A 26,910-nucleotide genomic window follows, 5' to 3' on the forward strand; every position below is an offset into this window, starting at 1 on the left:
CTCCCTTCCTAAAGCACTGCCTCTTAGAAAACCAGGCAAAGAATCTCTGATGACATGGAAACATTAACACCCACATAGCCAAAATATTCACAATAATCTCACAAACAATACAGTGAGTTTATGCAATTGCCATATGGACTCAATAGAACAGATCTCAAATGTAATGATAGAAACTTTATAAGACCAAGTCCTCATCTCTAAAATGAATACCAAATGCTACCTAAATTCAATTATGAAACTAATTCACTAGGTGATATGGGTCAAAAGTACAGGTTATAAAATAGTACTTAAAATAGAATCTTATTTTGTAAGATAGCATCTATATTATATCAGAAAAAATATCTAACAGGACATATAAAATATTTTTCAGAAGACCTCTCTGCATATTAAATAATAGGTTATTTTAAAAACAAATTTTAACTCTTTTGTAACTCTTACATTTTGTTATTAAGATAAATGTGTATTATTTGCATACTTTTTAAGTTAAAAAGTCAGTGCATCGATTATTATTGGGGTGGGGTGGAAAGGGAGATGAAAGAGGAATAGGAATTGTGCTACCAACTTGGGCTAAACAAGGCAATAAAGAAGTAATTTGTGGAAGACAGATTATAAAATATAAGCAGCATAATTCTCAGGCTGTCCTTGCTAGTAGAGTCAATTAGAGACAATTATTTTACTTTCTTTTAACTTTGGCTAAAGAATGGAATTAATAATTGATTTTTTAGAGAAAAGTAAGCCTTTATCATGCTTCGTTCAAAAAATAACTGGCTGACTTTGTTATAATAACAATTGGTTTTAATAGCACATGATGTTTGCATGAGGACCTGTACTGTTTGAATTCCATTTCAACTGTAATCTATTTGTGAAATATTTTTGGTGTTTGTTTATTTAAAAACAGCATTTTTTTCTACCCCAAAAAATTTCTTGGCTCTGAGCATTTTACTTGAGTTGTTGCTGAGGGCACATGAGGCAAGATTCCTACCATGTGGACATACTTTATAACTGTAGAAGATTTAAATTTTGTATTATTCATTTCTCAGAAGTGCATGCATGTGTCTGTGTGGGGGGGGTGGGGGGAGTTGGCAGGGGAAAATAATTTAGATTTGCTTTTAACACAATGACAGATCTTTTAATGTGGTCTAGAGGGGCCCCATCAGACTCCTGAAGCCTCCTTGCTCACCCCTTGCCCCATTCCATCCCAGCCACACTGACCTTCTTCAGGGTGCACTAGGAGACTTCTTCCCTCAGCACAGTGCTCATGCTATTCCAGCCTCCTGGGAATGCTGCTCCTGCCCTCTCCTCACCCCATATGCACATTGACACTGTGGCTGACTAATTCCTACCCATCCTTAAGATCTGTCACCTCCTCAGATCACAGCAGCTGTGTTGCTATGGAAGGTCTGGGCACCCCAACAATGGAACCTCAGATTTTTACTCTAGAATTCCCTTGTGTCTATTTTCTGCTACCAAGAGCTGCCTTGTCCTATATACTTTATCTTTTTTATTCAGCTTTATGATAGCTTCTGTTACCTAACAGTTTACTATCTCAGCCTTAACTGGCTTTGGTTCCTTGTTACCTCTTCTGGCCCCTCTTCCTCTGCTCTCCTTATAGCTTAAATGGATTGGGGAATGGTGTGACCAGTGGAAATTGAATTACATTTTCAGTGTCTAAGGGACAATTTCCCATGAATAGTACATGGAACACTCAAAAGACAATCTTGTTTCTTCATTTTCTACTTTAGAATTTGGAATGGGTTGGGGGCAAATCATCACAGCTTCTAAGTTCTAAATACAAGAAAAAGAGAAAAAAGCTAACTTAGTCATAATAAAAAAGAGTTATGAGAAATACTTCCTTTTTATTTTTTAAATTTTAAGTCAAAAAGACATTTCCCCCTAAATAGTTTATTTAGTTATATTTTGCTAACATTTTACAAATGTTTTAAAATTTCACTTTAAGAACCTGGTCTTAAGCTCGAATCACATCCACCATGCAGGCTGAGAAATTTTAATAATGTCATACCAGTAGGCAATGATATCAACCCATTTTGGCTTTCTTTTCCTAGAAAAGTTCAAACGCTACATTAATTACAACCATCAGAGAAGTTAATGATATGTGTATATACATATATATATCGAATTTCAGTATTTTATTAATATTAAAAACATTTTAGACATTTAAAATGTTTTAATTCTGTTTGAATTTTAATTCATTGAAAAAGAAACAGTGAAAAATATTATCAAAATAGCAATAAATTCTGTCATTATTTAGTTACATATCAGATGAACCCAACTAAGGCATTTGGTTCACAAGGTCAAAGTTTACATCAAATTTCACTTTAACATTAGGTATCCTATATAATAAAAGCTCAGTGACTGAAATGGCAGGAAAACCAGAACAACCAGAGACCAGAATGACCACAGCCCCTGAGCCCGGCCAGCCACCCCCAGTGAGCAGTTAGGGGTGATCAGGGAGGCAGGCAGAGTGCTTAGGAGCGATCAGGCAGGCAGAGGCAGTTGGGATTAGGCAGGCATGTGAGTGGTTAGGGTCGATTAGGCCGACAGGCAAGTGGTTAGGGGCGACCAGGCAGGCAGAGGGGTTAGGGGTGATCAGGCTGGCAGGCAAGTGGTTAGGGGCAATCAGGCAGGCAGGCAGAGGCTGTTAGGGGTGATCAGGCAGGCAGGTGAGTGGTTAGGGGTGATCAGACAGGCAGGCGAGCAGTTAGGGGCCAGTGGTCCCGGATTGCGAGAGGGATGTCCAAATGCTGGTTTAGGCCCAATCCACAGTGGGATCGGGCCTAAACCGGCAGTCAGACATCCCCCGAGGGGTCCCAGACTGTGAGAGGGTGCACGCCGGGCTGAGGGACCCCACTCCAGTGCACAAATTTCATACACCAGGCCTCTAGTAAGTAATAATAAAGTTAATCTTTCCAGAACCAGCTAATTCTCTGGTGAATAAATATTAACATAATTATTATAGGCTAAAATATTTTTAAAACTGAACTGACTAGAGATTGAGAAGACAACTTAGTAATTTATCCTGTATCATAATCATTGGCAGAAAGCTTATTTATTGCATTCTGGATAAATTGGAGTTACTTTAAAATCATTCTTGTAACAAGATAAGTGGTTTTGTCTTTATTAATGACTAAAGATAGAAATCCAAGGGTTGAAAGTTATTAATTTTATTTTACAACATATATTTAATGATAGTGACCAAACAGGATAGCTCATTTTCTCGATGATCACAATTTGGTGTTGTCCTCAAGCAAGAGTAATAGTCACAATCTTAAATGTTAATATAAAAATTGAAAAGTTTGACAGTTTCTTAGAAGGTTAAACATGAAGTTAGCATATTTTATATCTAAGTATTTACCTATCTATATATATAAAAGCCTAAGCAACCGAACAACCAAATGACTGAACGATCGGTAAACTGGTCACTATGACACGCATTGACCACCAGGGGGCATATGCTCAATGCAGGAGCTGCCCCTTGGTGGTTAATGTGCTCCCACAGCCAACCTCACCCAGTCTGCCAACCTCCCACAGTCCCTCCCGCAAAACAGGAAGCAGACTAGTGGTTACCTGATGCTAAGGGTGGGAGCAGGAATTGACACAGGGGAGTGTTTTAGAGTGATGAAAATGTTCTCAAACTGGAATTTGGTGGATTTAGTAAATTCTAGAAGTTTTCTAAAAATTATTGAAATGTATACTTACAGTGGGTGAATTTTATGGTGTATGATTGTACTTCACAAAAGCTGTTAACAATTATATGTGACAGTCACATTCTTTCTACATCCCTATAAAAATTTGTGTTCTCTTTTTCACATTTGAGGTGTAATTTTATATTTCTGTGAAAAATAAATGTTATCTGGAAATTACTGGGCTAGTGTTTCTAGAAACAAATTTTCTTTCTGATTTATTTTCCTGCATTTCTATAGGAAGATATTCTGTCTAGATGAGGTGTTAGGGATAGCCTTAAGATTGAGAATGTATTTGGGATTCCACAATTCATTCCACAGAGGAAGACAATGAGCCTTATAGAGGACAGGTGATCTAGGCCAAACACAATGAAAGGCAAAGTTGATGCCAAACCCTGATAGTGACCAAACAGGATAGCTCCCACAACATATTAAAATGGGATGCCCCACTATGGGGTTATTAGCAAGTGGCCCTGTCTGTCTTAGTGCCTGAGGCCACGCAATCACACTCTCATGGTGGTTTAGTCATTTTTCTCTAGGGCTTTAAAAAATGTTTTTATTGATTTGAGAGAGGGAGAGAGAAAGAAACATCGATGAAAGGAGAAACATCAATCAGTTGCTTCCTGCACGCACCCAGACTGGACCCCTGGGGATCTAACGCTGACCTGGAATGGAACCAGAAATGTTCAGTGCATGGGAGGACACTCAACCAACTGAGCCACACCTGCTAGGGCTCCTCTAGGACTTTTTGATGCTGTGAAAGCTCAAAATAAGTAGCTATATACCATCAGCACCGGGTACTTATTAACTAAGCAAATTTTAAACAATTCACGAAGATTGCAAATGTCTAAACAGTGATGGTGGATAAAACCATCATTTCAGCTCCATGTCATGTTTTCATTTGTGAGACTTTGCAAAGTACGTAAATAAATAAAAGCCAGATTTATTTAACAAAGTATTATTAATGATTGACAGATTTTTACAAGATAGCAAAATTTTTATTTTCATCGAGTCTTTCCAATTTGCTCCCTGCAGCAACGTTTTCACAATGGGAGTATTTATACTTGTATGTGCAAGATTTCTTCTAGTGCAAGTCAAAATTGTGCATTTTCTGTTTCAACCTATAAAGAAGCATTTTGGCTACATTTGACTTTTACTTGCTTGATGGAATTTACCATGTACCCAAATTGGAGTTATTGAGAAAAGAACACAAAAAAGAGTCCTTTAGGGAAATTGACCAAATAGAGTACTATTAATCAGAATGACAGCTTTTCTGACTTTTGATACCAGATCATTGTAAAATTGTCAGGATAAGCAATTTTTTTTCTTATGTCACATGTTTAAACTTACCCACTTTCTTCTTGGTGAAAATCACTCTTCGATAAGAAAGTCAATATCACACTTTGCTGTTAAAAGAGGCTCTCTTGTGCCTGGTGTCCCATTAGCTGGGAGTGAGAGGGAAAGATAGCAGATACTTTGGTATCAATGCCTTAAGCCTTCCAGTGAAGATGAAACCATTGCATAGTTTTGTCTGCATTTACTATGAAGCATTTGTTAAAGTCTTATAATTAAGCATTTATTGCAAATAGAAGAGTTTATAGTTTTGTTTGCCTGGTAAATAGCATAAGGTAAATAAATATGTGGAATATACATAAATTCTCCCTTGTACTCATAGAAAATTTTATAAAAATATAATCAGCATTTTAAAAAATTAGTAAATCAAGACAGATTGCTATTTTGTGAAGATACTGGAAGATGTGAAAATCTTGCTTTTAATAATAATTATCTGAATACTATGCAGTAAAAATAACAACAAAAAAGCTACTTATTCATGCAACAAAATTATACATCTCCAAAACATTATGTTGACTGCAAGAAGCCTTACATAAAAGAGTACATATTGTATGATTCTATTTAACTGAAGTCTAGAACAGGCAAAACTAATCTAGTAAAAATCAGAATAGTTGTTTCTAGGAGGATGGGGTGGGAATGGACTGAGAAGGAGCATGAGGAAACTTTCTAGATTGATGATAATTTTCTAAATCTTAATAGAGTTTTGGGTTCACAGATACATGGCATTTGGAAAAAATAAGTAATGTGTAGTTAAGATTTCCATTTTATGTAAATTTATCTCAATAGAAAAATAAATATTGAATTCTAATGATATGCATGCTGAAGTGTTTGAGAGTGAAGAATACTGAAGTGTAACTTACTTTGAAATTTATTTAAAAAATAAGATGAATTGATGGATGGATAGAGGGATAGAGAGATGAATCAATATGTGATAAAACATGGACTCTTGGTAGCTCTACCGATGTGCACTGCACAATTCTTTCAATGCATCTGTAGGTTTGATACTTTTTATAAAAAAAAATGTTAACTCATCTTCTAAGTCTCTAAAAAGTTTGGTTAGATCTAAAGACACACAACTGGTGCTAGAAGTAAGAGGAATTTTCCAGACATGTATAACATTTTATTTTGTGTGTCTCCAGAAATTATAATTCTAGAAAACCCTAATTCTCAGAGTTTGTTCACAGATCAAAATAAATATAAAATGGTCATGCTATGAAATCTAACAGTATTGTAGGTGAGGTCCTTTTTTCTCTATATTGCATTGCATATCTATAAATCTTTTTAAAAAGATATTGGCCCATTGATTTTATTTTTGATGCACCAAGTTTGCACAGAGTAATGGTACTCAAACTTGAGTATACATCAGAATTCCCCAAACAGCTTGTTAAAATACAAATTGTTGCCCCCATCTCAGATTTCTGATTCGAGAGGTTTGGGGTGGGGTCTGAGGAGGTGGAAATATGGCATCCCCAGGTGATGCTGATGCTCTGACTGGGGCACTGTTAAGAACCCTCTCATGGAGGCTCTCCCTCCTTCCACAAGGCGCACCTACTGCCATCACTCCTTACTTTAAAGGGCAGCACAATGTCAGCAGATCAACTCCAGGATTTTCAGGAAAATCAAGCAGAAAAAGAACAAAAAGAAGGGATATGAGTTTTGTTAAATCCCTTAGCCTGTTCCAGTTTTTCTTTTACATGTATTAAAAAAATAATAATTACTAAGAATATACCAGTTGTCTAAAACAGTATAGAAAGAGTATTATAAATAGACTTTGAGACCCACTTCCCTACCTGCATTTGCATATCCTTGTGAAATAAAAATTATTTTTGTGACTAGTTTAACAAATCTGAAGGGACACTTTTTGTACATATTTTCTTTCCACCTCTTCTATCAGATTTAGAGCCCCTCAACTGTAGCCACATTGTACTAATTACCGTAATAGTTGACTTACTCATTTGCCTAATTTACTACTAGAATGCAAAATCTTTGTGATCAGAGAGGTCATATTTGAGTCAGTATCACTTTGTTAGTACCTGATAGTGACTGAATGGATAAAATGAAAATCAGATGAAAAAAATAAAAATCCCCCAAAGCAAATATAAATTTTATTTATATTTTGTATTGTTTGAATTTAACCATCTCACTACTCCCCTTTCGTTATGGTCATTGACTACCCATGGTTGCCCTCTCACCCACCCCACTCCCCACCTGCAAAAAAGCCCAGCATGCTCCTGACTTTAAAGAATAATCTGGGAAGAATTAGATCAAGGGGAGGTGTGTAAGTGACAGCTGTGTATGTCTCAGGATGAGATTTATCCTCAAAAATGAGAAGCTGCTGACATAGAAGGTAGTCTATGAAAAGTAATTTTCCTGCTTGGCTGTGGTCGGGTCACAAAGTAGGTAATGCGGTCACTGCTCTGGCCACGTGATGCTGAAATGTCAACATTGCCAGGGCCAGTCCGTCTCTTCAGTCATCCAAAGTCATCGCCCAGGGAAGTACTGGCCTGAGGAGCCAGGGCACTGGGGATTCTGACTGAGGTGGAAACTGGTGGTTTTAGCGGAAATGGAACTCACTTATTCAAACAGTTGGGCAAACATGTAAAGTGCCCCATTAGGGAGGAAACATTTTCTCCTTTGGGCTTTTGGCAAAATAGCATTTCTTTCTAAATTCAATAGCAAATGTACTCTGGGTATTTGGTGACTATAATATCCTAACGAAAATTTAGTTGACTCCTGGGTTATGGCTCCTGGGAGTTGTTTGGGTGTGGCTTTAGGAGAGGAGCTCTCCAGGTGAGCTTTGGTTTTTTATTTCTTGGACTCTAAGCACATGCTACATGTGGGAACGTGTCCTGGAGCTGGCAGACTGGCCCCAAAGCCCTGGAGAGGGAACATGCTACTCTGCTTGTGCTAGGACTGGGGTCATGGGATTGTAGGTGGAGCTTCTTGCTATTGCTGGTCATGTGTAAAGTCAAGATCTGAGTTTATTTAAAGGACCCCATTCCCTGGCTCTGGCAGCTGTTCATGTGGCTTGTGGTATTTTACACAATTTTTTTCTGTACTTTTTTTAAAAATTGCAATTTTTCTTTAGATTTATTAAAATCTTGCTTTGTATATATCTACATTAGTTTCATCAGGATATTTTTCTTATGTTTTTAGATTTGAAAACACAAGTAGGGATGCCTCTGTTCACCTCTAAAGCTATATGCCCTTTTTTGTGGGTATATATTTTTAATCTCATTAGATTTACTGGGGGACATTGGATAACAAGATTATATAGGTTTCAGGTATATAATTCTATAATAGATCATCAGTATATTGCATTGTGGGTTCTTAATTCACCATTTCCCAAATGCTTAGAATTTCTTTTCCTTTATTGTTCTGATTTAAACCCCTGATTCATCCTATGAGTTATATATATTTGGTAAAGTAATTTTATTTGTAAATTAGGGATAACAATGTCCAAAGTTTTGTTGCAAATTCCTATCCTGCTTGCATCAGACCTCCTACCACCCATATCCCTCATTAGCTGTGACAGCAGAATCAGAAGGCAAGGAGATAGAAGTCAAGTCCTGAAGTGAGTGGGTGGAAGCATGAGGGCTATGGGAAGAGATCAGAGATTTTCAGTTTGATTATCATATCAAATCATCCAATTGTGTAAGTAGCAATTATTTTTGCATGGTCTTTGTGAATTTGGCCGCTATGTAGAGCCATCGATAAAAGATAATTTGACTGGTGACATGTAGAGTTTTGCACTGTGCAACTTAAACAATACTTGGTGACATCCCTGTTCCCAAAAGGCATGCTATAGAGCTGCTCCATGTTTGCTGCACACTAGTTCTTTGCAAGCTCTCAGAAATCTTCTTTTGGGCCTCAGTAAAACTTCATCCCCCCCAAAAAAGTAATAGACAATCTATGAGATTTTTGAGAAAAATTTATTGTGTGGAGATCCAGAGAGCCAGGATGCCATGAGGTATATATGATTAATATGTTGGAAAATAAGAATCTGAAATTTAAAAAGGATTCTCTAGTAATTACTCTGTGAGTGCTTTTAATTGCAATTCTGCATTCATCACCACCACTACCAAAGCAATTTAATTCTTTCCACCTATCTTTTCTGTGGAATGAGTCATGACTTTCCTCATCTCCATAACCACCTTGCACAGACTCTTTTTCCCATGAAGGGTTTATTTAAACATCTTGCCATTACAGCACTGGTGGAAGTAGTTTCTATAATGCCTAATACAATTTAATTAATAGCAACATTTAATTTTCATTCTCTTTCCAATATTTAACTGCGGTTGCAATGCTTTTTCTGCTATGGAAAATTTTCACTTGTATCACTGGCTTTCGAGTTGGTGTTATTGGTATGAAAAAGTCATGCTAGAGATTACAGACCACACATTTCTGTTTAAGGATCAGGCACACTGAAGATACCTAATTGTCTTTGACCACTCCTTTCACCCTGTGGCCGTCACAGAAAATGTACTGAAACTCCATATGGTTTTCTTTTTCCTCCTAACATCTTCCCTTGGATCATAGTACCAGGGCAGGAAGAGATTTGAGCACCAAGCCTATGTTATATGATCCCTTTTTGATTGTCTAAGAATGTTAAATTATTGCCAAGTTCTATGTTAAAATTATGGTTTGTATAACTTAGCATTACAGGTCTATTAAATACAATCTAAGCTATCAACTATGATTTTGGAAGCCTTTGAATATGTTGTCAGACAGTAACTGCCCTACTTAATACCTGAACTTGAGATGTTTTATCTTGATAGCTCCTTAATAAGCTGCTGTGACCATAAGGCATTGGAATGTTTTCTGCTTTCAATCTACTCTGTAAAAACAGAATAGATACGAAGCTTACAATTGTCAGTTCTTGGAGCATAATAAAGCCTGAAAGGACTTGCTGATTTTATATATGTGCCATTTGTTGAATGGCAAATAATAATGTCAGGACTTATTAAAACTACTTTCACCAATGCTGTAATGACAAGATATTTGGATGACCTTCCATCAGAAGGAGATGAGGGAGGTTAAGGCCCATGATGATGTGCCATGTTGAATTACATAAACAATGTGTTCTGTTTTATTGCTGAGTCATATCCCATTATATGGATGTTATAGCTTTATTTATTCATTCAACTCTTGGTGGACTTTTGGGTTGTTTCAAGTTTTGTGCTGTTTTGAATATTTGCATAGACTTATGTTTTTACATCTCCTGGGTAAATACCTGGGGATGAAATTGATGGGTGATTTGGTAACTGCCCAACAATTTCACACATGACTATACCTGTTAACATTCTTAAAATGTATGAGGAATCTACTTGTTCCAAGTCCTGCCTAACACTTGACAGTCTTTTTAATGTAGCTATTCTTATGTGTGTGGTATATCATCATGGTTTTAACGTGCATTTCCCCGAAGACTAGTGGTATTGACCAAGAGTTTGTGAACTATGAGCTGGTAGCTAAATCAAGCTGCCTATTTTTATAAAGATAGTTTTATTGGAACACAGACACATTCATCTGTTGACATAATGTCTATAGCTGCTTTCGTGCTATAATGGCAGAGTTGAGTAGTGAAGGTAGGTAGGAAGCCTCTGGCCAGAAAAGCCTATAATATTTACTATCCGACCTCTTACAGAAAACATCTGATGACCTGGAGGATCTTTTCATTTGCTTGTTGGTTATCTCCTTTAGTGAAAAATCTATTTGAATCCTTTGTCCCTTTTTCTTAAATGTTTTGTCCTCTTACTGAATAGAAGGAATTATTTTAAATATTATGGATACAAGTTCTTTAATTGACATATGTATTCCAAATACATACAGACATGAAAGAATCCCTCCTACTGAGAGGGCTGTAATGGTAATTCCTTTCTCACAGATCGTGCCTGGATGTCTGCAGTAGTTGAGCTGGTTTAAGAGCCATGTGTTTGTACTGTGTATTTTGTCAGAGCTTTATTGAAACTGACCACAGCCGCTCAGAACTCTAGGTTCAACATGAAATGTTTGCTCAGCACCTGTGCCTCCAGCAACAGCAACCCACTTCCTTGGGTTGATACAGAGAATTCGATGAACTTATAGGGTCTACCTTTTGTCTGATTTTCTAACCTCACTGCCTCCCTCATTGTTTTTAATGCCACAGGGCATGTATTTACTTTTGAAAATTAAAAGGGGATTAATTATAATTTTGTTTTGAAATACTATTTTTTCTTAAAGAATTTCACAACCCCCTTTGAAATATTTAGAGATACCCTAGGGCCATGGTCAGCAAACCGTGGCTCGCGAGCCACATGCGGCTCTTTGACCCCTTGAGTGTGGCTCTTCCACAAAATACCACGTGCAGGTGCGCATGTACAGTGCGATTGAAACTTCGTGGCCCATGCACAGAAGTCGGTATTTTGTGGAAGAGCCACACTCAAGGGGCCAAAGAGCCGCTGCAGTTTGCCGACCACTACCCTAGGGTGTTGCAAAGAGAGGATTAGAAACAATTCCACTCTGCCAATACGCAGTGTTTTTCTCAGCCATACCAGAGTTGCTTTCCTGAAAGGTTTACATTCTTTATTTTCTCTCACTCCTGGCATATGCTTTGTTTACTGTATAGTACAAATAAGTGTGCTTCTAATACTCTTGCTTCTCTGTACTCCTCGGGTTTTCTGGGTGACATATATGCCATTTTACTTATAAACTTTTCCTCGTTAAGCTTCTATCTTGTATTATTGTTCTACTAATGACCTGGTGCGTAGATTCATGCACATTGAAAGGAAATTAATTAGAAGGTGGCTGGCGGGGCAGGACTGGGCTAGACGGGGCCGGACATGCCCTGGGACCAACCTTCCATGGTCCCTCCCTGGCCGGTGGCACCTGGGGTGGCGCTGTGGCTCAAAAGGTGTCTGTGGAGTAAGTGGAGTCCCTCTGGCAGGTGGGGTCCCTCGGCCTGGCCTGAGGGGATTGGGCAAAAACCGGCTCTCCAGCATCCCCCAAGGGGTTCCAGAGTGAGAGAGGGCACTCTGCAAAATTGCTGTCGTACAGGGTGTGGAACGCAAACGCAAGTGTGCAGTAAACCAGATTTGAGGCCAACAGTGCCCCAGCAACAACATAACCCACGGCCAAAGGTGGAATTGCACAGCCCCGCTAGGAACCGGGCTCCCTCCTCTCTAGTTTCAGGTGAGAACTGCTGCTGCCCAGTCACTGCTGCTTAGCAGCTCCTGCATTGAGTTTCTTGCCCCTGGTGGTCAGTGTGCATCATAGTGACTGGTTGAATGGTCGAACACTTAGCATATTAGCCTTTTATATATATAGATAATCTCTAAGTCATTCACCAGAGGCCTTCATACTAACTGTTGAAAGATAAATGTTATTACATGATCTAGTGCAGCCGTGGGCAAACTACGGCCCGTTTGAAATGAATAAAACTAAAAAAATAAAAAAAAAGACCGTACCCTTTTATGTAATGATGTTTACTTTGAATTTATATTAGTTCACACAAACACTCCATCCATGCTTTTGATAGATAATCTCTAAGTCATTCACCAGAGTCCTTCGTACTAACTGTTGAAAGATAAATGTCATTACATGATCTAGTATTTCATACCATTAAGCCAGAATTACTCAGAGTGAATATAATTTTATCAAAGATTAAAAATTAATATAGAATGCACAGATATACCCTAAAATATTGGGGAAATTTTCCAAGAGCATAGAGTTTAATGGTACTCTAAATATGCAAAAGAGAAAATTTGCTTAATCTTTTTGCTGAGCACTGAAAGAATTAATGGGGTTATAACTGGGTGAGCAAAGGGGTAGAGAGAAACAAACCTAAGATAGAGGTAACCATACTGGTGATACTGTGAGCATAGGTGTAGGGCCAGGGCTTCATATGCATCACAGAATATGAGAAAATTATACTGGTAAAAAGAAAGAAAAGTAGGATAAGTTGAGAAGGAATAAGAGAGGAAGTAATGTGTGGCTAGATAATGAAAGGATTTGAGTGCCTAGTTCCAAATAAAGAACTAGGATGACAGTCTCAAAATATGAAGTTGATGATGCTGTGGTTTTTGAGGTAAGATTTGTCTGGGTGTGTTTCTCTTTTATAGGACTTTAAAAAATTTAGCTCTAGAAAGTAGTATGAATTGGAATTTTTTTATTATGTAGAGAAGCTAACTACCAATTCATTTAAAAAATCACATGATGTTGATGTATTTTTGTTGTTGTTTTTAAATATATTTTTATTGATTTTAGAGAGGAAGGGAGAATGAGAGAGAGAGAGAAAGAGAGAGAGAGAGAGAGATCAATGATAAGAGAAAATCATTGATCAGCTGCCTCTTGTGCGCCCCCTCCTGGGGATCGAGCCTGCAACCCAGGCATGTGCCCTTGACCAGAATCGAACCTGGGACCCTTCAGTCTGCAGGCCGACACTCTATCCACTTGGCCAAACCAGCCAGGTCTATTGATGTATTTGTTGACATTGATTATTAGGAAAAAGGAAAAAAAGACTGGAGTCATGAAAATTCCTGTGCAGAGGAAGTGAGAACACTCCCATTTCTGTTGGTCGGTGATTCTGTTTACAACCTGCCTTTTTCTCACTTGGTGTAGCCATCCTTTCCACTTGCCAAGGGGAGTAGTAATGTGGTACATCGTGCCAAAATTTATAGCAAAGGTCTAATGTGATGATGCTGTGGCTCTTGGCTCTTAGTCAAATGTGCGTGCAGCCCAAGCACGCTAAGATTCCTTACAAGGTGCTGAAACAGGCTGGCTGTGTTTTCATTTATTGTGAGGCCTGATAATGTGCTAAGGCAACAGAATATGTGCTTGACTTATATTTGTTCCATCTAGTGAGCAGGATGGAGTAACTCTGGGGTTAATTTAGGCACACAGCTAAGAAGAGAAAAATTGGCTTGGATAAAATCTGTTCTATCTGAAGTGTAAACCATCTCATTGAAATCTAATGAAGTTAGGACAAAACATCAGAAGTTAACATCAACTTAAGTGTTATGGTCTGGGAGCTGGCCACTCCTTACTCTAGTGGGTAGTAACAAAGGTCTCAATAAAAACAAGAGAAGTCCAGTCTAGAGAAAACCTGAGACCCAGTTTTGAGCCTGAGATCTGACTTGCAGAATGACAGGGGTGTGTCTACCCTTAGTTAAACTGTTTGGACTAGATGAACTGGACTAGGTAATTCTTCCTCAGACTTTAGAGAAACCCAGTGTCTCTGAGTTTCAATTTTGCTACAAGTATAGGAATAGCTATTTGAGAAACAGGAAGTTCATAGAAATAACATCAAATTCTTGGGAAGTACAAAGTACTATGTACATATCTAGAAATAGTATTGGCTGCTGAGGTAAGAGAATGGTTCATTTCCACAACCTGGTCTTCAAGAAGGGGCTGTTTTTAGTTTTTCAAAGGCCTAATAGAATCCTTTTATGTAGCTATACTGAGGTGGGCCAGGCTGATTTCGACTGGAATGTGATGACTTTGGGAAGCCCATGCCGTTCAGAGGTTCTGACTGGTATATATACAAGTCTTTTATTAATGAGGAAGGAAATGTGAGATATTAAATTAGTAAGTGCAATTTTCTGAATAGGTACAATATTTTAGAAACATGAAATTCCTGTGGAATAAAGAAAGAAAATAATTGAGGTTCACAATCTTTTATCTAAAACTTTGAGCCAGACATGTTTTTGAATTCAGAAAATCTTTGGATTCTAGAAATGTATTAGGATGCCTAGACCATACATTAAGTAATCTCTTCAGTGGAGTCTTGCCCAACAACCCTTAATTAAACACAGTAATATTTCTACAATTAAACATGTGAATAGTCACACTGACCATTCGATGAGATTATGAAAGACGAAGAAGACTTATGACAGTTCAGATCAGGTTTGTTACCAAATTGGTTTGGTGTGAAGTTACAAAAACCTTACAAATCAATTTTGGATTTCTGAATTGTGGCTAAAGTGTTATGAATAGACCTGATCAAGTAACCAATTATTAAGTAATTACTACATGTCAGCTTTGAGATGGGGCCATTTGCACGAATCTTTGTAAACATCCTGTTAAAGTAGACATGGTTACCTATTATCCATAATTTACAAATTGGGAAAGTTCCAAGGCTCAGCCTATTCAGTGAGTGGCCAGAGGCCATAAGTATGTGGCAGACCTGGAATTTGAACTCAGCTCCTTCTGCTCCAAAGACAAAGAACAATTGTCTTTCTCCATGATTGATCAAGACCTCTGGTTATTGTGATTAGTTGCGACTGTTGCCTGCAAAAAAAAAAAAAAGCCAGCCCTAGCCAGGTAGCTCAGTTGGTTAGAGCATCATCCCAATATGCCGAGGTTGCTAGTTCGATCCCCAGTTAGAGCACATACAAGAATTGATGTTTCTCTCCCTCTAAAATCAATAAATAAAAATTTTAATGCCTTAACTTAATTAAGTTTTCTCTCCTCACGCTACAATCTTTCTCAGAAAATTCATCTAACGATCATTTATAAACAAATGATACCGGCTGGATCTATGGCCCACTCCTGAGTATCACACTTAGATATTTGACTTACTGTTGGGCATCTCCATGTAATTGTCTCACTGTCCCAGTGACCTCCAAATAGAACTAAGCATTTTTCTCCTCCACATTTGTCTTTCAGAATTCCCTCTTCTACCATCTCAGTTACCCCTAAGCTGAACTCTTCCCATTTCCCTCCCTCTCCAGCTCTGTAATTACAAAGTCCTGTGGAGTACAACACAAGAGCAGCACCGAGGAAGCGGGGGTTCTCCCAGTGCAGTAATTTAATTTACCAACCACAGATCTTGTCACCATTCCCAGACAGTAGGTGTAAAACGGAGGTTCTGACCAATTGTGGCTAGCCAAAGTAGCCTGGTCTCCCATCTACCTGCCCAATGGCAGATTGCTAAATATTAAACCCTATCATTTTACCTTGTATTCTAGACTACTTTATGTGTTAAAAAACCTGTTTTCTGTGACTTCAAAATTACGTGTATTTTCTCTATTCCTGTGGGTGTGTCATAATATTGAGTAACTAAGTAGATAACATGCTTTCCCATAACAACTAACCTTTGCTCTAAACTTGTGCTGGGACGCTCATGAGGTAAAGTAACAGCCACCTATTTTTTCATTCCCACCTTCAGGTAAAAGGCCGAGCCTGAAAGTTCACATCAACACCACAAGTGACTCTATCTTCTTGAAGTTCCTGCGTCCAAACCCTAATGTAAAACTGGAAGGTTTTCTTCTGGGATATGGCAGCAATTTATCACCAAATCAGTACTTCCCTCTTCCGGCGGAAGGGAAATACACCGAGGCGGTAGTCGGTAAGATGCTTGGCTCTCAGGCCTGGGAAGGAGAGCTAAAAGTAACGGGTGTTACATGATACATAAATTGTGAGGGCAACACTATTTCTTCTCCATCCTCAGCTGAATCAAATGCCAGAATTATAAATCCTCTTCATAATTGTTATCCATAGCACAATTCCTTACATCAAAGAATATGTGATGCATATTCTGCATGTACTACAGAAATAATCAACTTTATTGCCATTATACCTACAATCCCTGAGCACATACTTAGATTGCATAGGGAAAAAATAAGCTGAAACACCTGGTTTAAATCTCTGTACTATAGCTTATGTGGATTAATTCCCCCACACCCCCCAACCCCCAGTGCCTTAACTTTCTTCTGGTGGAAAATAAAAACTATGGCTTTCTGGATACCTCTTCATGAGAAGCTACCTTTACAAATGTTATTGATGCATAACCCATGGACACAGACAATAGGGTGGTGGGGGCCTGGGGTGGGGGTGGGCGTGGGGGTGGGCTATAAGGGGTCAATGGGAGAAAAAAAGGGGACATATGTAATATTTTCAATAATAAAGATTTAAAAACAAAAACAAAACATAAAAAAATAAAAAGAGGAAAAATAAATAAAAATGTACTGGTAGAAATGTGGGATCCTCTTCCCCACTGGGTGCTGGGGGCCTTATGATATCTAGAGTCAAAGTATTTCCTGAGGCTCGCGAGGGAGGATGTGTGATTTTTATTTGCGTGGAATTATATCCCTGGGTTTCCAAAGTCCCATTTCCTTTAATTTCAGTCCTGGGAGAGGTGATCTCGAAGCAGAGCCAGTGTCCAGAGCTTCCGTTCCATGTTGGAATTGGGTCTGGTACAGCATCAGGCTAGTTCAGCCCATCAGTCCATTGTTTGGGGTCCACATGGCTGTGGGACATTTGGGCAAATGCAGGAGCATGAGAGCCCTGCAGGTCAGGAGTCAAACAAGAGGAACCCGGAGTCAACCAAGAGCAAACTAAGAAAGCAGGAAGCAAGAGAGTGAACTCCTTTGTATCCCTAATCTTCCCACACTTACAGTGGCCATGCCCACTCTGGCCAATGACCTGTTCCCATGTGTGACTGACCGACAAGTACCTTCTCTATGTCTCCCAGACTTTACTAGGCATGCGTCTATTCTCCATCCTGTTCAGTCCCTACCCCCAGCCATCCGTGGGGAATAGACCCGTGGCCCCCTGAGAAGCATTAAACTGCGCTTCCTGGCAAAGCTGCACAAATGACATGCCTATACTATTTGTCCTTCCCTTTGCTTCTTTCCTGTTAAGAATAACTAGGTTGCCCTAACCGGTTTGGCTCAGTGGATAGAGCGTCGGCCTGCGGACTAAAAGGTCCCAGGTTCGATTCTGGTCAAGGGCATGTACCTTGGTTGCAGACACATCCCCAGTAGGGGGTGTGCAGGAGGCAGCTGGTTGATGTTTCTCTCTCATCGATGTTTCTAACTCTCTATCCCTCTCCCTTCCTCTCTGTAAAAAATCAATAAAATATATTTTTTAAAAAAATAAATAAATAAATAAATAAATAAAAAGAAAAAAAAAGAATAACTAGGTTAATTACAACAGTATCAAAAAGAAAAGAAAAAATATTACATTTTGAAAAAATTTTTAGTATGTCAGACACAAAGATTAGAGTTTTCATATATATAATAAAGTTTAACATTTCATTGAAAATGTTTTTATTCACATTAAAATGTAATTGGGAGGATGTGGGCAGCTTCAAGTCTTGTTCAGTAAAATTATTTGCAGATGAGACCTTTTTAAAGAATAACACTTTTTAAAAAAGAGATCATCTATTATGAATGCTCTCAAAGGCTTCTGAACAGTCTGAGATTTATATTTTCCTCCACTGCTAGGATTATTGCTAAAGAGCCTTTTCATGAACTTCTGACATTTAAACCCGTAACTTAAACTATTGTCGATCAGATCTGGCATTTATTCATATATACCCAGAATGTTGAAGATGAATCTGTTTTGTCCTGCAGCCCCTTGCTTCCCATAGAGAAGTCTCAGTTATACTTTAAGATCAGGTAAGGGAGTAACATTGTTAATTAAATGTCTAGATAGATTTTATGTAAGACAATCACTTTAATAAAACAAACAAATTATAGTTACCAAAAAAATTGAGATTAAGGAACTTTGGACAAATATTACCACATTAACTTTGATCATGTAAGCCATAAGGAATTTGAAATTTACAAATATTCTCACATCACATTCACTCTTTACTATAAAAAGTGACTGGACCCTGTATACGATAACTCCACACAAACAGAAACAGGTCTACTGCTCCTTTATTTACTGAGCATTAGAAGTGATCGTTCACTTGTGATGGTTCACTAGGTAAATGATGAGGGATAATCAAATGGACTAGGTACCCTTTTATTTCTCTACTACTGTTTTAATCCTTTAAAACATTTTTATTATGGAAAATTCAAACATAAGGGGAGAGAATATTATAATGGCCCTCATGTCTCATCATGCAACTTGAATACATGTAACTTTTTACTAATCTTGTTCCATGTATTCTTCATACACATTATGTTACGTGAGTATTTTAATTGCGTTGCTGGACAGGGACTGGGCCCAGAGCGGGTCTGCCTTGAACTGGCCAGTAGTGTCTGGATTCTTGACTTCGTGCAGCAAAGATTTCACAAATGAGTCCAGGTGACTTTGAGGATATGTTTATTAAAGTTGGGGACAGTGAGACAAGGAAGGGCTTAGAATAGAAGAAGCAGCAGGAGAGCCTGAGCAGGGCTGCTCTGGCTCTCGAGAAATGTCATAGGAAAGAACAGTGCATCGTGGGTCCTTTGTTTTGAGGCTTTTAATCTCTCTCTAGCTGGTGGGGGTCCGAAGGGAGGTCACACGAGAGGGTCTTAACAGTATATTCATTAACTTTCCAGGTGTGTCCTTCAATATATCGATTCATCATATAGAGCAGTGGTTCTCAACCTGTGGGTCACATTAGATACCCACCTTTGGGGGTCGAACGACCCTTTCACAGGGATCGCCTAAGACCATCGGAAAACACATATATAATTACATATTGTTTTTTTTGATTAATCACTATGCTTTAATTATGTTCAATTTGTAACAATAAAATTGGGGGTCACCACAACATGAGGAACTGTATTAAAGGGTCGCGGCATTAGGAAGGTTGAGAACCACTGATATAGAGGGTCAGGTTTGTTTTTCTTTCTGGTTAGTTTTACTTTCAAAGAATGTCATTGAAGAGGGACCGAAACCTAGGCCCATCTGTGGTCTGGAATGTGTAAAGTATTTATTCCTCAGGGTCCTTGGTTAGGGAAGGTACTGTAAATTGCTCAAATTGTTTGGCCTTATTTAATTATTTTTGTCTCAGTTTCCACTTGTCAAGGAATTTCCCTAGCTTCTTACTATCCTGTCACAATTGGATATCATATTTTTAAATCTATTTTTTTATTAAATCTTCATTGTTGAAAGTATTACACATGTCCCTTTTTCCCCCCATTGAGCCCATCTAGGCCTGCCCCCACCCCAGGCCTTCACCACCCTATTGTGTGTGTCCAGGGGTTATCCATATATGCATACAAGTTCTTTGGATGATTCCTTCCCACCCACCCATCCTCCCCCGCCTTCCCTCTGAGATTCTGAAGTCTATGCTTCTATGTCTCTGGATCTATTTTGTTCATCAGTTTATTTTGTTCATTAGATTCCACATATGACTGAGATCCTATGAAACTTATCTTTCTCTGACTGGCTTAATTCACTTAGCATAATACTCTTCAGGTCTCTCCATGCTGTCTCAAAGGGTAAGAGATCCTTCTTATTTTTACTGCTGCATAGTATTCCATGGTATAAATGTACCACAGCATTTTTATCCACTCATCTACTAGTGGGCACTTGGGCTGTTTCCAGGTCTTAGCTATTGTAAATGTTCCTGCTATGAACATAGAGGTACATACATTCTTTCTGATTGATATTTCAGGTTTCTTAGGATATACTAGTATTCCAAGAAATGGGATCACTGGGTCAAGTGGCAGTTCCATATTTAACTTTTTGAGGAAACTCCATACTGTTTTCCATAATGGCTGCATCAGTCTACATTCCCACCAGCAATGTACTAGGGTTCTCTTTTCTCCACATCCTCGCCAGCATTTTTCATTTGTTGCTTTGTTGATGTTAGCCATTCTAACAGGTGTGAGGTGATGTTTTAATTTGCCTCTCTCTGATGATCAGTGACTTTGAGCATTTTTTCATATGTCTCCTCACCAACTGTATGTCTACTTTGGAGAAGTGTCTATTTAGGTCCTCTGCCCATTTTTTTTAAATTGGATTGTTTGTCTTCCTTTTGTTAAATTGTATGAGTTCCTTATATATTTTGGATAGTGACCCTTTATCAGGTGTATCATTACCAAATATGTTCTCCCATACAGTGAGCTCCCTTTTCATTTTTTTGATGGTTTCTTTTGCTTTTCAGAAGTGTTTTATTTGATGTAGTCCCATTTGTTTATTTTCTCCTTAGTTTCCTTTGCCCTAGGAGATATATCGGTAAACATATTGCTATGAGAGATGTCTGAGATTTTGCTGCCTATGGTTTTTCCTAGGATTTTTATTATTTCACAACTTACATTTAAGTCTTTTATCCATATTGAGTTTATTCTTGTGCATGATGTAAGTTGGGAATCTAGTTTCATATTTTTTGCATGTATCTGACCAATTTCCGCAACATCATTTATAAAAGAGACTGTCTTAACTCCATTGTATGTTCATGCCTCCTTTGTCCAGTATTAATTGAGGGTAATGGAGTGGGTTGGCTTTTGGGGTTCTTTCTGTTCTGTTGATCTATATTCCTATTCTTGTGTTAGTACCAGGGTGTTTTGATTAAGGTGGCTTTGTAGTATAACTTGGTATCTGTTATTATACTCCCTCCAACTATGTTCTTCCTTCTCCAAATTGCTGCAGCTATTCAGGGTCTTTTTTGGTTCCATATAAATTTCTGGAGTATTTGTTCTAGATCTGTGAAATATGTTGTAGGTATTTTAATACCAACAGGGATTGCATTGAATCTGTAGATTGCTTTGGGTAGTATGAACATTTTAATGATGTTGAACCTACCAATCCATGAACATGGTATATTCTTCCACTTGTTTATATCTTCCTCTATCTCTTTTTTCAATGTCCTGTAGTTTTCCTAGTACAAGTCTTTTACCTTCTTGGTTAAGTTTATTCCGAAGTATCTTAATTTTTTTTGTTGTTGCCATGGTAAATGGAATTGTTTGTTTAGTTTCTCTTTCTGAGAATTCATTATTGGTGTAAAAAAAGCCATTGGTTTTGGGGTATTGATTTTGTATCCTGCTACATTGCCAAATTCATTTATTAAATCTAGTAGTTTTTTGGTGGAGTCTTTAGGTTTATCATGTCATCTGCAATTAATGACAGTTTTACTCCTCCTTTCCAATTTGGATGTCTTTTATTTCTTCTTCTTGTCTTATCGCTGTGGCTAGGACTTCCAGTACTATCTATCTATCTATCTACACTAATAATAGACAAATATGTAAGTTGACCATACCTCTGTGACCCCCACAGCGAATCAGGAGGGAATATGCAAATTAGGACAAGATGGCGGCAGCCACAGAGCCAGCTGGAGCAGGCGGGAGGCTTGGAGGAAGCCAAGCTTTCTGCCCACCTGGGCTGGCCGCCAAAGGAGGGGCCTGTGGGCTGGCTGGGAGCAGGCCAGAGGGAGTGGAAGGCTTGGGTCGCCCAGGCCAGTTGCCGAGGGAGGGGCCTGCAAATGGCCCTCAGCCCCTCACCCAGGCTGGCCACGCCACCATCTGGGTGAGGGTCCCCACTGGGGGGAGGGTGTGGCCAGCCTGCAAACAGCCATCAGCCCCTCACCCAGGCTGGCTAGGCACCCCAATGGGGACCCCACCCTGAAGGGGGTGTGGCCAGCCTGAAAACAGCTCTCAGCTTCTCACCTAGGCTAGCCAGGCACCCCAGCGGGACCCCACCCTGAAGGGGGTGTAGCCAGCCTGAAAACGGCCCTTGGCCCCTCACCCAGGCTAGCCACGCCCCCAAAGTGGGGACCCCCATCCCAATGGGGGCATGGTCGGCCTGCAAACCACCACAGACCCCTCGCCCAGGCTGCCCTGTCCCCCAAGGGAACCCCCACCCTTATCTGGGACACCCTTCAGGGCAAACCAGCCGGCCCCCACCATGCACCAGGCCTCTATCTATACTAATAAAAGGGTAATATGCTAATTAGACTGGGAGACCTTCCAGGAGACCTTCCAGACATTCTTCTGGACAAAGCCATGGTGGCGGGGCCGAGGTAGAGGTGGTTAGGGACCAAGAGGGGAGGGTAGTTGTGGGTGATCAGGCCAGGATGGGATGGCAGTTGTGGGTGATCAGGCCATGGGGGGGCCGTTGTGGGTGATCAGGCCATGTGGGGGTAGTTGGGGGTGAGCAGGTCGGCAGGGGGGGGCCAGTTAGGGGTGATCAGGCCATCAGTGGGGGTCAGTTGGGGGCGATCAGGCTGGCGGGGGGGCAGTTGGGGTGAGCAGGTTGGCAGGGGGGTAGTTGGGGGTGATCAGGCTGGTGGGGGGCGGGCAGTTGGGGGCAAGCAGGCCGGCAGGCAGAGTGGTTAGGGGCAATCAGGCAGGCAGGAAGGTGAGTGGTTAGGAGCCAGCAGTCCCGGATTGCGAGAGGGATGTCTAACTGCCATTTTAGGCCCAATCCCTGTGGGATCGAGCTTAAACCAGCAGTTGGACATCCCCAGAGGGGTCCCAGATTGGAGAGGGTGCCAGCCAGGCTGAGGGAACGCCCCCCCATGCATGATTTCGTGCACCAGGCCACTTATATATATATGTGTGTGTGTGTATATATGTATATATGTCTAAGTGACTGGCCGACTGCCCGACCAGCCAACCAGCTGACCGACCAGTAGCTATGATGTGCACTGACAACCAGGGGGCAGACACTCAATGCAGGAGGTGCTGAGCGACAGCAACTTTGCAGAGTGCCCTCTTGCACTCTGGGGCCCCTCGGGGGATGTTGGACTGCCGGTTTAGGCCCATCCCCACAGGCCAGGCTGAGGTACCCCACCTGTGTACGAATCCATGCACCAGGCCTCTAGTGTTGAATAAGAGTGGTAAAAGCAGACATCCCTTTGTTGTTCCTGTTCTTCAGGGAAATGTTTTCAGTCTTTGCCCATTGAGTATGATATTTGCTGTAGGTTTGTCATATGTGGCCTTTATCTTGTTGAGATATGCTCCCTCTATTCCCACTTTACTGAGAGTTTTTATCAAAAATGGGTGTTGGATTTTGTTGAATGCTTTTTCTATATCAATTGATGTGATCATGTGATTTTTGTCTTTCATTTTGTTTATGTGATGTATTATGTATATTGATTAGTGAGTATTGTACCAGCCTAGCATTCCTGAAATAAATCATGCTTGATCATGGTATATGATCTTTCTAATGTAATGCTGTATTTAATTTGCTAGAATTTTGTTGAGGATTTTAGTGTCCATGTTCATTGGCCTGTAATTCTCTTTCTTTGTAGTGTCTTTATCTGGTTTTGGATTTAGGATAATGCTGGCCTCATAAAAAGAACTTGGAAGTGTTCCTTCCTCTTGGGTTTTTGGAATAGTTTGAGGAGGAGAGGTGTTAGTTCTTCTTTGAATGTTTAGTAAAACTCCCCTGTGAAGCCATCCAGACCAGGGCTTTTGTTTGTTGGGAGTCTTTTTATTACTGTTTCTATTTCATCAGTTGTTATTAGCCCCTTCAGGTTTTCTGATTCTTTCTGATTCAGTTTTTGGAGATTGTATTTTTCTAGGAATTTGTCCATTTCATCCACATTGTCCAGCTTGTTTGCATATAGTTGTTCATAGTATTTTCTTACAATCCTTTGTATTGCTGTGGTGTCCGTGGTTAATTCTCTCCTTTCATTTCTGATTTTTTTTATTTGGGTCTCTTCTCTTTGTTTCTTGATGAGTCTGGCCAACAGTTCATCAAACTTTATCTTTTCAAAGAACTAGCTCTTGGTTTTATTGATATTTTTGTATTTTTTTAGCCTCTATGTCACATATGTCTGCTGTAATCTTTATTATTTTTAAATATATGAACACTTTAGTATGCATCTCTAATAGATAAGAAATATTTTTTAATAATGCATGCTTTTATCACATTATAACAATAATAATTCCATAATATTTTCTACCTAGTCCATACTTAAATTTCTCTGGTGATCTTAAAAATGCCTTCTTAGAGTTGTATTTTTTCTTTTTTGAGTCAGGATCCAAACAAGGTCTACATGTTACATTTGGTTGTTATGTCTCTTAAATCTCTTTTATTCTATAATAACCCTCTTTCCCTTCCCTTTTAAAATGTCATTGATTTTCTGAAGAAATTGGGTCACATCCTGGTTCACATTCTATATTTAACTGGTTCCTTCCATTCCATATTTCTGAGTTTGCTCTTCTATCACTTTACTTCCTGTGAAAAGCTATTTAAATTTGGAGGTTGCATTATATTTGGATTCAGTTTTTTGGGGGGGAATAATATTTTATAGGTGATACTATATCTTTCCTAGCAACTCACAAAAGAGGTACATGATGGTTGATATCATACTTAGTGTTGTTAAGACTGTTGTGTGTAGGTGGTCTCAGCCTGATCCATCCATTATAAAATTCACCATGAAATTTCACTTAATGGTTTAGCATCTACCTGTGATCATTTCCCAGATCCATTATTTTAAAGTAGAGTTATAAAATGGCAATTTTACATTGTAGCGAGTCTAGATGGAATCTAATTTTATCATTTCTTCTGTATTGTTTAGCTGAAATTCTATAATAATTAATTTTCATTTATTTTATTTTTCTTAGTCATGTTTTAGAAAAGGCAGGATAAATTCTCATTGCAGTAAGTTGGTGCCCTGCTATGGTGACTAATGATACTGTTTGTTTTATGATCAATAAGTGAGTTAATTTTTATGTATTTAATGGGTTTTTATCAATATGTCACTTATCCAGCTCTATGTTTCTTCTCATTATCTAGCTTGAATATGGTTGGTTGTGAACTTATTGAAGTCAAAACTTATGTCTTACTCTCTGGCTTACAATGAGTAGGGAGGCAGTAACTACATATTTATGGCATTGAATTTAATAGACTCAAGTTGGCATCTAGTGGTTAGGTTGGAGGAAGCCATGAGAAATCGTGCAATGTAGACCTTGGTCATCAGGCAAGTATATATCTAAGCCATCCAAGGTGGATAAAATAGATAGATCACTATGTATTGTAAAAATCTCTAGGGATGAGGATTCCCAAACTTCTGGAAAGCATTTTCAAATAGGCTTTTCAAAACTCTTACCTCATCCTTTAAATCAATATGTTCTTTTTATTAATCTCCTTAGTGTTCTGGTAGTATTCTAGTGGAAGAAAAAAACATTTCTCTTACATATTTCCTTTCCCACCTTTCTTTATGCCAAGGAATTTGTGCACTTCTACTTTTATTACTTCAAAATGGACTTGCATTTCCAGGTTAAATGTTATTCTTTGGTTACTCAGATTATATATTGATTATACATCGATTAATTATGGTGTTCATATTAATTGCTTCTAATTGATTAGCAGCTGTCTATTAGTTTTCTATTGTTGATATAATAAGTTACCAAACTTGGTTGCTTAAAACATCACAAACTTATTATCTTAGCCTTCTTTAGATCAGAAGTTCAACATGGGTCTCACCAGGCTAAAATCAAGGAGTGGGCAGGGCTGGCTGCATTCCTCTGGGGGCCCTGGGGGAGCATCTGTCTTCTTGCTTTTCCCAGCATTCCTCTTTCACCTTTAAAGTCCACAGTGGGTCAAGCAGTTCTACCACATCACTCTGATCTTCTCTTCTACTTCCCCTTTCACTTTTTAAGGATCCTTGTCATTATACTGAGCCCACCTAGATAATCCAGGATGTTCTTTCTATTTTAAGGTCAGTTGATTAACAACCTTGATTCCACTCACAGCCTTAATTCTCCTTTAATGTAACATATTCACAGGTGTTGGGGATTAGGATGTGAGCCATTATTCTGCCTGCCATAAACTGTATGTTTGAAATTAGTGTCTCTATTCCCTTTCTGCCACCAATTTAGTGCTAATCATTCTCAATTCTATTCATCTGTAAAATGTAATAAAGTCTATTTTTCACAGATGTGCTGTGGGCATATTAGTGAATTTATGGTCATATGTGATGAGTTGAAATTCCTTGAGATCAATATGCTGTACAAGAGCAAAGAATTTTATGGTGGGTTTTTTTTTAATGGAAAAAAAAGTATCACAGCCCCTCCTATTACTTTCTTCTGTAATAGGACATTACACTGAATTATACCCATAGTAACTGATTCTCATTTTCAAAAACAAATATGAAATGCCACATCATCTGACACATTCCACTTGTTCCATGTGTTTAAAAGACCTCAGCATTGAAATGAGAAGCTGTTGATCGTTCAGAAATATTCAAATTAACACTTAGTGATCTGTG

The 26,910-nt window shown here is 39.0% G+C and overlaps 1 protein-coding gene across 1 annotated transcript in view; it reads left to right on the forward strand.

The window, feature by feature from the left end:
• The window catches only part of ABI3BP (ABI family member 3 binding protein), a gene marked incomplete at its 5' end in the record, with an annotated part of 255,936 nt that overhangs the window by 45,997 nt on the left and 183,029 nt on the right, over positions 1–26,910 (forward strand). Inside the window, one exon of the mRNA XM_023762091.1 lies at positions 16,198–16,377. Coding sequence (XP_023617859.1) covers positions 16,198–16,377 — 180 coding nt within the window. The remainder of the gene's footprint in view (positions 1–16,197; positions 16,378–26,910) is intronic.

This window comes from Myotis lucifugus, unplaced genomic scaffold (assembly GCF_000147115.1).
Source record: "Myotis lucifugus unplaced genomic scaffold, Myoluc2.0 scaffold_231, whole genome shotgun sequence".
NCBI lineage: Eukaryota > Metazoa > Chordata > Mammalia > Chiroptera > Vespertilionidae > Myotis > Myotis lucifugus.